At 40.0% G+C, this 12810-nt stretch overlaps 1 protein-coding gene across 1 annotated transcript in view; it reads right to left on the reverse strand.

The window, feature by feature from the left end:
* The window catches only part of LOC139692734 (uncharacterized), a 584638-nt gene that overhangs the window by 14824 nt on the left and 557004 nt on the right, over positions 1–12810 (reverse strand). Inside the window, exon 3 of the mRNA XM_071590978.1 lies at positions 4649–4818. Coding sequence (XP_071447079.1) covers positions 4649–4818 — 170 coding nt within the window. The remainder of the gene's footprint in view (positions 1–4648; positions 4819–12810) is intronic.

The following is a 12810-nucleotide window of genomic DNA, read 5'->3' on the forward strand; positions in this document are numbered from 1 at the left end:
AGAACGACTATGACATGCACTCGAAGCTCAAGGAGAGCAAATATTTCCTGAAAATTCTCATATCTAGGCTTTCCAAATAATCGTTGATCATGAAACTGTAGTTAAATACGCCAGCGCTAACAATTCTGAAATTTAGGGTAAAATAAAAGATAACGGAACATATTGTCAAAAAATTGAATAGGATGGAATCATTGTTTTCAGCTAGATACGCAAAAAAATATGCTTGGAATTAGATTAATTCTGATTTGATTTTCTGGCCATATTCTTGTTTAGGTTTTATAGCTTTAGGTCATTTATTTTATACTTAAACGATTCAAAGATAATATCCAACGCAGAAAACTTACATTTTTTCATAAATGTCTTTTGATCAAATAATCAAATCCTGGGTTAGAACTCAAGCAAGTTAGGAATGATTTTACACTTTTTTCTGGATTGTTATCAGCTTTCTGTAAGCCCTGAAAACTTCAGACAATTCACCCCAAGAGGGTTTGTCTGGATTGTTTCTTAAATCTTCATCGCTTGATCTGGGAAGTAGGTATTTTGTTAAAAATCCCTGAGCATCAATAAGATGAAATTAATGAAGGTGTTAGTTGAAGATCCTTTGTATAACAATTGTGTATCAGCGGAATGGAAAATTACTTCTATAGTTCCCATCTATGAGAAAGGAAATGGAACGGAAAGAATCCGTTAATTCGGATAATGATATCAGCTAATTCAACATTAATTATATTTAAAATTATGGATTAATAATATAAACATTCCATCCATCATTTCTAGGAATAGAATAACTGGTAGCTAGACAGCAAGCAACATGGTTTAAGAATAGTCCCTGCCTGTATCTTTAGGGGCGGAGACTATAAGATGCACGCCCATGTCATAATAGAGTGTCCCCTTCTTGCTGTTATATTCTTATTTCCACGTAATTGGATAGATTTATACTGGATTTGCATGCGAATGAGTATGTTGTCTGATGGTTGCATGCGTTTGGTGGTTTGAGAAGGTTCTCGTGTGAATATGTGCGCCGCTGTGCGCGTGGATTTACATGAATATGTTGGTTTTGCATGTGGTATATTCTCTTTAATGGGTGGTGACCATTTTATGGCTGGTGACCCCCCGCCATTCGCCCTTGCGGCGGCTTTCGGGGTATTATGTAAATGTAGATGTACAATGGTTGTTAGTGTGAAACACAATTATGCCTTAGTTCCGGGCACATTTGTAATAATGCATGGGGTTGTGGTGGTCGACGCAGTTATCTTTGATTTATCAAATGTTTTTGGTATGGCACCACAAGATTTATCACTTGGAAAATTGCACAGATTGGAGATTTATAACAGCATTATACTCTCTTTAAATAATTTGTTGAAGTGTTAAAATAGGAAAAAGTTTTTCAGATAAATTAAATGTAAAATCGAGAGTACCTAAAGGTAGTGCACTAGGCAGGCCCTTCGTTACTTTTGGTTTTTAATTAATACCTTTCCCAAGGTATAAAGCCTAAGGTCATACTTTTCACGGATGACTATCGCAGTATTAAAAGAATATACAGTGCCTGTGCAGTTGAAATAGTATTCAAAACGTTGTAATGGAGTGGGTAAATTTTAATAAAATTGGCATAAACTCTACCAAATATAGTTGTGCAATTTCGCAAGAAGAAGTAAAGAAAACAAAAACGTCAACTACAGAATGATGGATCGTGACGTACCAAAATATGATAGTCTGAAATATTTCGGTGGAGTGTTGAACAAAGATTTAGGTTGAGGACAACATAACTCGTTCGTAAACCTTAATTTCGTCATGAGGAACTTCAGCGAAACTTCCAATGGTATAAAGGAGCAGAAGAAATGGAAAACAATAGTTCGTCCCATGTTAGAATTCGCCGCCGGTGTGTGGGATTTAGATGAGAGAGGATTAGTATGGGAAATCCAAAGGAAGGCAGATCGCGTTGCTTTTAGGCAGACATAATAGATGTAATGTAAACACATTTGTCCTCTGAAGGTCTGAATCAGAGGAGAAAAATAAATCAACCATATGACTACCTAATTCAACCAAGGTATGTGTACCCCAGCGTAAGGATGGGAGGAAGTAGCTCGCATAATACAAAAAAAATCGAATGGGCTAAAATGACTAAAAGTTTAGAGCACGATGCAAAAAAGTAAAAAATTTAATTGCAATGAAGTGCGACATTTTCCTTTGTAAACAGAACTTAATAAGAATGGGACGCTCTGCCTGATCAAGTCTAAGGGATTAACCTTTCCTGAGAAGTAACAAGGAGTTCAAAAAGAGACTACTGAAATATCTATCGAAGTTAATGAAGCAAAATGAGGTAGTTTGATTTTTTTAATTACTAATATAAATTTATTTACGCAATTACAGGGTGCATTCAAAAATTAATGCAATTGAATTTCCCGCGCCACTCCTATTGGTCGGAATGGGATCGAACCACTTGAAGTTGGCGTAGGGGGCCGCTAAGCTTTGCCGCAAGATCAGTCTCAGTGCTCTCCTAGCTGTGGAAGAGGTTACGCTTCAGTTACTCTAAACCTCTGCGCGCCGACCGTGTCACGAAAAAAATGGAATCGACGATCGAGCAACGTTACGCGATTACTAAGTTTTGTGCTAAGCGGAAAAAATCTCTTGAGGAGACTAACAAAATGATTCGTGAGGCATACGGGGACTCTATTCTGTTCTTCTCACAAGTTTCAAGGTGGTTTTTAGGCCTTCAAAGGAGGGCCGGGAAAAGGTTCGCGACGAAAAACGCTCTGGGCGGCCGTCAACCAGCAAAAGCGGCAGCATTGTGGCTCGTGGTCTACAATTGTTGGACTCTGACCGTCAATTGAGTATCAAGATGGTTGCCAAATGAACTGAACTTGTCGCCCACTGTTATGTTTTGCGTTGATGCCGAAGATTTAGCGATGAGGAAAGTGTGCGCCAAGCTCGTGTCCAAGGTGTTTGCGACAACGCGCTACGAGTCCGCGAGTTCCTGGTTCCAAACACCAGGTGCCGACGCTGCCCCACCCCCCTTTTGTCCTGAGTTCGCCCCAGCAGACTTCTTTTTGTTCCCTCGGATTAAGGCAGCCATGAAAGGAACCCGTATTTCGCCCATAGAAGAGATCCAATCAGCCGCGACGAAGACCTTGCGAGAGGTCCCCGAAGACGCCTTCTAGGGAGCGTGCCGGTCATGGTATAGTCGCTGGGCGAAATGTGTTGTGGCCCAAAGACAATAATTTGAAGAATTTTAGATGTTTGTGCAAATCTGTTCAATAAATTTCCTACAAAAAATAATTGCGTTACTTTTGGAACACACCCTGTATATAGTTTTGAATTGCCATTGGTACCCTGACAGTAGTCAACTATCATTTTTTTATGTCTACATAAAAGAAATAAATTATATCAGATTCACATCACCCAACTTCATTAAATGCTTTACCGCGATTTAGCATTTCTGTCTCGGGTCTAACAACGCAGCATGATAATTAAAATGAATTCAGGGGCTCGGAGGATTTATTTTTCTTATGCGATTTTGATGATCCGCAGAAGTATTAGGCATATATCACCATCTACTTGAAGAATGTGCATGGCTAAACTGCCGAGATTTTCACGCCCAAGAAATTACAAAATAAGGTTCATATTAATACATTCGTTTGCAACGGAATTTCACCCAGTTAAATAATTTCATTACTAGCAGTATCTTGGAATCACTTAATGAATGCCTCGTATGTTTTATCATTCGGAAAAATCTCTTGCACCCTATATTTAAAAATGGTGTTCTATTTCACGCACCGTAATCAAATCATGGGACGTGGTGGTCCAGCCGTTAGAGCAAAGTATTTTATTTTATTCAAAAACTTATTTTAAGGTCCAGAGAGCTCTTACGGTCGTTTCAGACAAAGAAAAGGAAATAATTTAGCCATTATTTATTATTCATCATGGTTTTTCCCTAATTATACTAAGTAACAGTCAATTATTTTTGTGCGAGGCTGCAATGAGCAGTATTAAACTTTATGGAGAATTTTCGATGATTAAATAGTGTGATCCGAGTTATTTTTCATTATCATCTTTCATTGCCTTCAGGGGATTCAGAAAATAAAGTACATATTATTCTTTTCGCAATCTAAGTTAGCGAGTATGTTATCATTATTTTATCAACCCTAGTTTGCTGTTTTTGATTATTACTAACAAGTCGAAGTGAGGTATTTTACAGTTAATGGCGGGAGTGATATGTACTCGTACCTGTAACTTTAATCATCTACATTATGTGAAATATTTTACGTACTTCTTGTAAATAACAATTGAAAAAATCTTTTTTTATGTTGCATGTCTGCGGTTATATCACCCACTGTCATACACCCTAGACGTGAATTACAGGGTACTACGTGGATACTTAGGTCGAAAAATTCACATAACTCTTTGGACACTCTTTCATCAATAGATTTGAAAGCAGTTAACATGTGAAAACAAAGCTCCGAGACATGGCGTCCGCCTAAGCGAGGACAAGCGAGAACTTTATGTTGTTATTTCCTCAAGTGTTGAAGTACCAAGGAGAAGTGATGACGTGACGTCTTTCCCTTTGCACACAATTAGCTCACGACCGCCGCTTATCCCTACGTCCATATGCGTCTAGTGGGATGTTTTCCATCCCGTTTTGAGCTCTTACCTCACTCTTGGCCCGCCTGCGGTGCTTGGGGCTGAAGACGACCCTGGCCGCCCGGGAGAAAAGGCCCCCAATGCAGGACAGGTAGAGCAGCATGAGCGGGATGCCTAGGGCAGCGTAGGCCATGGTGACCGTCTTACCCAGCGCCGTTCGCGGTGACACGCTGCCATAACCTGGGGGAGGAGAAGAGGATCCGTTAAGACAATTGAAGGAGAGAACGCGGACGTCCGACATTCATTCAACAAATGATCCTCCCGCCACTTTGTTGGCTGGTGCGCCTTTACCACACTGTTCCTAAACATACTGTACCTGCTCTACGTTGACTACGCTTCTTCCCACCTCTTCATTTAATACTATGGCAACCCCTAGTTGGCTCTCGTCCCCGCCGCTGTATGTTATTCAATACTTTTCACCCCAGTAATCCCCGCTATCCTTCCATCTCACCTCGCATAGACCTAAAATATCTATTTTTCCCCGTTCCATCTCTCGCTTAACATTCTCCAATTTCCCTGTCCTCATCATCGACCTAACATTCCACGTTCGTATTCTAACTAATTTGGTCTTCTTCTCCTGCGTCTTCTTTCCTGCTGCTGCTGGTTTTTCCTTGCATGGGTTTCGTGGGATGACGACCACCGAAGCCTTGCATCCCCCGCTGCCGGGCACGATACACGGCCGATTGGGCCGAGCCCCGTAGTTGCCAGGACTCAAAATTTCTGTATAGTCCATCATGTTAATCTTGGGAGTGATAATTGAGGTTGTTTCCGGTTGCCTTCCTCAATAGCGTTTTTAACGTGACACCATCACTTACTGGCCGCCCCACTGGGGTCAGACGCCATTGCAGCCGCCTCACTGAGGAACAGACGCTGCGTGGACTAACTTTCGTCTGGCTCCTAACCTTCGACCTATCTGGCATGGGGGACCCTTCCAGGAGCAATAATTATTACTCCTGCCAGCACAGCTCTAGGGGTCATCGGAACGCACAAGCCCTTCCACCACGTCAAGGTTGTAGATCGGGGAAGGCGCGGTGAAAGTTATCTTAGGAAAATCATTCGGATGGTGAATTAGATGAGCAGAAACACTGGGTTACGTAATCAATGCCGATATATGGTGCAGAGAAGAAAGGAGAGTAACGAAAAACTGTCAATCATAAAGAAACAAAGGGAAAAATGGAATAAATACGAAAATTATTAAAATACGCAAAAATTTCGCGATTCTTCAAAAACGAATCCAGCTGGAAACGTAAAGAGTACATTCACAAGCTGCACTTCTTCGTCGCCATTTAATATCATTACTAGCTTATATAGCTATAAAAATGAATTCTCAGATTCTCTGTTGGTATAGGTTTCGTGTTCCGAAAAACGTAACGTATCATTTACTAAAATTTTGACTTACGTTTTACAATTTACTTAAAATTTGTTTTTACGGGGTGAATGTTGATAGAAACAGGAAAGTGTTGTTGTGGTTATGCACAGAGAGACTAGATAGGGTTTAATGAAAACTGAAGTACAAAATACAAATTTTAATCTACCAATGGCTACATAAAAACCTTATCAGCTCACCTCTATCGCCATTACACCGTACTGCATATAAAATTACGGTAACGTAGAATGGAAAGCTATTTCTTCGTGAAAGCGTATATCTCGTTCGATAATCCACTGACTGAGAAGATGTTATTTACTCCGTTGCACAAGAAAGCCGACTCAAAATTCGGTGGGGCGTAAGAAATGGTTGGGGGGGGCAGTTACCTTGACGACGCCATATGCTTCCCGACGCCATTTTGTGCTTCCCACAACAAGTGCTTGCTTTCTTGTGTAACGACAAGGGACATTTTCTATCCAATTCCACCTCTGGTTCCCCTTTCCCTTCTCCATCTCCCTCCACCCTCCTCGCCCCCCACCCCCCAAACCACCATCACATCTTTTTTATTCCGTTATATCGTCTGTTCTCTCAGGCCTCTATATACCCAGTACGCTCCTCCTCCATATACCTTCCTCCTTCAGCCTATGGCGTTTTCTTCCTCCGCCCTCCCCTCCCTGCCCTCTTTCCCTACCGCCCCCCATTCCATTCTTGAGGAAAAAGGCAATCCACGTACCAATTACTGATATCGCTTCTTGCCGTAACTTATTCCCTGCGCCCCCACCCTCCTGGCCTCTCCTTGGACCCTTAGCCAGGTTCTACGTTATACCCTCACTCCCTGGAGAGGTAGCCTTTCCCGCTCCCCCATGCCCCCCTCCCACCACAGCCCCTCGCTCCCCCTGAAGGCCCCCGAGCTTTCCACCCCACCCGACCAACAATCCCTCCCCAAAGTTCCTCGCCCCCACCTCCTTGTTTCCCGCGCACAGAGACCGCTGCCTCCGGGTGCGGTAAAAATCTTATTGGTACGATTCCTCATGACCCCTCCCACCCTTCTAGTACTTACTACCTCCCAAATGCCCGCCTTGCTCTCGCCTCTCGCGGTAGCACTCTTTTCGGACGTAATTTACTGTGATACCATGTTGTCCTCGGAGCATTACCTTTATACTCCGCAGCATAAAAATACGGACATATATATCTTTAAGTCAGTCTCAGATTACGCAATGCTGGACTCGAGATTGTCCACGAAACCGTGTTATAAGCAGTAAAAAAATGCTGAAGCTAAAGCTATAATGCTATATTTTAACTGCAATGAATATTATATTTTTCTGCAATATATTTACTACACTTCATTTATTACGAGCCTTAAAATTATTTAAATAATCCTGGTTGTTAATGGCATGTCACGTTTGGACTCTTGTTCAAGTAATAACACACTCATTGTCTTCTTAAGCCGTTCACATAGACGGGCAAGAGTTGAAACAATTTGTGGACGTGACTAATGTGAGACAATCCTTTGAGGAGTATGCAAGTAGGTAATTATTTCCGTGTCACTTGGCACACTCTTGGCAAACGGGAAATGAACACTTTTTTCCCTTTTCGTCCGTCTTCGCATTTCCCCCTCCCCTTCGCCACCTCCCCCCTTGCCCTCCCCGTCGGCCAAATGACTAACCTCGAGAGATGCCATTTCTATCTCTCCCTCCCCCATCCACCCAGGGCCCTCGCCTCGCCGCTCTATATTTAGCCTCCGGTGAAGGGAGGGCCGTGGTGCGGCCCTCCGACCTCTCCGTCACATTACACACGGCTCGGGACAATTAAAAGGAAAAACACTTGTTACATGGGCAGGAGTGCCTCAGCGTAGTTGGAGCCATGCTCCATAGTATCGCGCGGTCGTCAATTTCGATTGCGAGTATTCATTAGTACCGAATCGAAATCTACCGCTCGTGGATAGATAGATAAACGTATTTAATTCGGGCGAAATTGAGACCATAGGGTCCCTCCTTCGTCAAGTTCATGGCAGCAATAATAATGATAAAAGGAAATATAAGAGAAAATTGAAAAGAATGGTAAATTCATATTTGTATATATAATAAAAGAAATAAGCACAAGATGTGATTTAGTGGGAGAAACCTTTTATGGAGTTCAGACATTGAAGACCCTGGGAAACACCCACGCAGGAAACCACCCACAAAGATGGGGGTGTGTGAATAAACCTGCGAAAATCCTACATGATAGTGTGGATGAGCGTTGTATTTGGGTTTTGTTTGGGTGTTTCCTTAACACTGGCGATGATCTGATAGGTGCCCCTGCCTTCGCCGCGGAGAGTGTAGCTATGGCGACGATATACTTTCCCTCCCATCACAGGGAGCCTTCGAGTGGAGGCTGCCTGTTCGCCGAGACTTCCCAACGCCGAGGTGAGAGGGAAAACGGAACGGCGAGGCGCATGCGATTCGGCGACGGAGGGAAAAGGCAATCCGACGCGAAGTCTCCCTCAAGAAAGGGCCGGCGGTCACTCTAAGAGACAATGAACGTCACCGCTCGGCTGGGTGATTGGAGCCGCCAAATTGCACGGCGGCTTGCGTCAGGGCGAACTGTTTCACCAATTGGTAATTAATTAAAAGGACGGAGTAAAACGAACAAAAGCTTTGGCTCGAGGCACAAACGTGGGTTTGAGAGGCCAGAGAAATAATATCGGTATTCGATACGCTGTTGGATATTTTGTTTAAATCTGGTCCTTCCGACAAGTATTTTTAAAAATCGGTACTACTTGATACACCAGTATGTTGAACATCAGCGAATCTGATGCTTAAATCTTTCAAATGCACTAAGAGAATTACTGCCGGTTGACAATGATTTTATAAATCGTCAGCACTATTTTGGTAATGATTTACTAATTCTTGCACGACCTTGAAAAAAAATGACTAAGAGATAATATTATCTGTCACTAGAAACATAATATTTGAAACATCTGAACTGAAGAATAAACTTATCGTAGTACATTTACTTGGGATATCTATTTTAAAGGAATTAAAGTTATAGATAAAATTCCTAAATATGCATCCTCATAATAACTCGGTATTGCTCGCTAAAAATACTGAAATAATGGTAGTTATAGCAATCCTTTTTGTCCCCAATGAACGCTAATATTAAAATTTAACACACATGAATGTCCTGAGATGTTCTACTGATTGCTCTAAAATGAGCGGTTTTATACTCTAAATGCGAAAAAACACTTGAAAAAATCATTTATACTTTTTTCTCGGCAAAGGAACTATATTATTTTTATTATTTCGCATGCATACTTGGTGGAGTACCACCATTAATTGCATCAGTGCCTACTATGTCGTAAGCATATAAGGTCCGACTAAGTTATTCTCGGTTTATCAGTAGGTCACTTCTACACATCAAAACTGAGCCATACAAACACATCCAGCTAGTGCAAAAAACATTTTTTATCATCCTTTTAACGAACCTCAAAAATTTCAGGTTATATAAATCGTCTTCCACGGAGTTAAATAGCATTAGTAAAAGGGCATTTTTTTGTCATCAAACCTTTTCAGGATAATACGTGTATTTCGCTATTTCATTTCTATTCGCATTTCTAAGCATAAAATTTACATTATAAACCTCTTCCTTTTTTATTTATGGATGAAATATCCAGGAAGTAAAACGTACTGAAATAACTATTCTATAAATGGAATAATTAACTCTTTTACATATACATAAGATGAGGCCTATTCAGTAGCATTATGTTGAGTAGATTGAATAACTGTTGATATCTTTTTCTGAATTGCTTTAATTTTTATGGTAATTAATTCATCATCATGCCATTGCTATCATGCTACATTATTTTTTAACATAAACTTTATATTTTAAGGTATAAGATTTTACCTTTTGAAAAAGTGCTACCAATTAGCTACTTATTTTTTAAATATTAAGATCAGTACTGAAACACAGAGGATAGCATTGCGTTAAGAAAAAAATATTATAATATTTAATCCATTGATAAGTCTAACCAAAATAAATTAACTTTTTCATAGACCGGAATTTAAGAATATTAAGCTAAGTTTGAACCGGAAATTCTGCAAACATTTCTGATCAATTGTAGATAATAGTGAACGCTGATTAAATGATAAATGAAAAAATATATAAAACAAAAGAATTTGCTCCAGTTAAAAAATAACCGAGGCGATCGAACTAATATATTTAGCAGTTTTTTATCGCTGATTTGTTTTCTAGAAAAATACTGGAAAAATAATTAAAAATAAATTTGAAAATACCTGAATAATTTCAAGCAATTATATTATACCTGAAAAATAAATAGGTGTAGTAAAAAATAACATGTGGAAGTATATTCACTTTTAATGATCATTTATCTTTAGTAATCTCATATGCAAGTATTGGAGGAATTTATTGCAACAAATATCTTTGTTTTTGTTTCTCAGCCTTCATTTTAAAAATGCCTGTTACGATCTTATCTTGCGCAAATTTCGGTTTCCCCTGGACCAATATGCCAATGAAGAAATCCGTTTTCATTTGCCACTAAGCTTCTTTTGTTTTCAGGGATGCGACATTCATCTCGGTTCGAATGATACCGCGAAAGTCCTCCATACGCATGTCGTTCATGCGGGTTGGATTAATAATGTTCTCCCCCCATGAACAGCGCCAAAACATACATCACGTGTCCTCTTGAAGGAAAGAATTGCCCATAGATATCATACTGCAGCATCATTTCGGCTCTAGACAGAGCAACAATTGAATGCGGATATTCGACCACCTCGAATAATAAACAAAAAAATTGATGATGAAAAAATGGGATGAAAGTACCTATGGAAAAAACTATTGAAGGGCATCTATTTTCCCACATGCGCTGAAAATGAGGACTGTTCTCTGCTCTCCGCATCGTTCGCGCACAACTACCCATGCACACGTGAGGCTCATATTACGGAAAGGATGAGCATGGAGGATTAAATGAAGGAAAGTGTTTATAACTTCATTTTAAATACAGCGAGTTTGCCATTGGAATTCCTTACCTTCCTGGCCCCTTTTTAATGGACAGCATTTTCATTACGGTCAATGCATTCTCGTTTTCACACGCTATTTAGTTGTTTTGCGATTAATTACTGCAATTTTATCAGTACTCCTGTTTATTACTTCGGAGTTTAGTTATATTTGCGGTAGAATTAAAGGCAGGGTTAGAACGTGGAAAATTATTCGAAACAAATGAAAATCTCCTCTCATACTGTACCGTTTCACATCAGGCAGTGTGGTGTGCACGCATGAAAATCGTCAAATACGAAATATGTACCAAACATTGGAGTAGTTTTACTCATCGGGGGTATGATCGAGTTGAATTTAGGTGAAAGCTAAACATTTTTAATTAAAGGATATGGCTGCTAATATGTTATTTTAAAATTTCAGTCATATTTACAAATGCATTATTCCCACTACTTACTCCTGGACTAATGAAAGGTGTGAAAAGTTAACGTACAGAAAAAGAGAAAAAAACATATCTTACCTCTAGCTTCGAACTCCTAGTCTTGAAGAATAGTTTTTTAAATTTCCACTCTCTCATAAAATCACTTTAAAATCCGAAAAAATATTTAAAATTATTCACTCGCCATTTTGTGTTACATTGAATAAGAGAAAAAAAGGTTTTTAACAATAGTTCCTTAAAACAGGGGATACAAAAAACTTATTAATCAAGTCTACATGAATTTGAAATTTCTGCTAAATTGAGTAAATGCCCCAGCAATGACAGTCAAAGGAAATACTAGGCAACGAAGCGAGTGAATCGAAAAACATATCATAAAACATACCCTTAAGAAATGTTTAAGCATAAAAAAACCTCAATTTTCAAGGCTAGATTTCCGCATTTCTAAATTTGTGTCATTTCGATCTGAAGAAGCCAACAAAGAGAGAGAACGAAACTTCTCTCATCTGAAACAACGGCAATACTAAGAGATTCACTACTTAAGCTAAGAGAACGATTCGGAATCCTACAGATTAGCTTTAATTTTCGATAAAACTGCGCAGGCTCTGAACAGATAAGGAATAAATGAATGATCCATTTAAAATCAACTCTGGGGTTTTGGGTGTGTTTTAGAATTAGAGTGGAGGATTCAATTTCTGCGCGGACAATAATTAACAATGTACTCCATGCACAAAAATGTTCTGTTATTCCTCTTTTTGATAATGTTAACATTTTCAGAGTTAGATGTTCACTTACTACCCTATCCTCACAAATTATCCCCACATAACCGTAAATAAATTGTATGAATGTGGGAATGGCGATAGGTTTCTACGAAAAAGAACAATGAGTAAAAGTTTAAATGAATATACTTTGTAACTTCCACACAATTTTTATTCGTACTACCGGTTTCAACGCAACGGCGTCATCATCAGGTACAAACATTTTTCGGGCACAGGGTTGTATATATATGCACTTTTCGGAAAGGAATGTTGGGGGAGGGTGGGTGGGGTGAATGGCTAATGGCAAGGAGAGGGGTTAGGGGGGGGGGTTAAGCCGCGTGGCTGGCAGGTAAAGGTCCGTTGGCGGGGGGGGGGGGAGGGAAGGTGGCATGGGGGAGGTGAAAGAGAAAGGAAGTTTTTGGGGTGAGCTAAATGAGGAGGTTGGAGGAGGGTAAAAGAGGCATGATACAGGGGTTTTTTGGCACATGTTATTTCCTGAAGGAGATTTCCAAAATTGGTGAGTGATTTTCAAATAAAATTTCGTTGACCAAATGTCCACTCTTCATGTGTCTTCTTATCTCCAGTTCTTCCCATTTGTCCATTCTTCTTCCCTTTTCCAC

This window comes from Hetaerina americana, unplaced genomic scaffold (assembly GCF_022747635.1).
Source record: "Hetaerina americana unplaced genomic scaffold, ioHetAmer1.1.p SCAF_40, whole genome shotgun sequence".
NCBI lineage: Eukaryota > Metazoa > Arthropoda > Insecta > Odonata > Calopterygidae > Hetaerina > Hetaerina americana.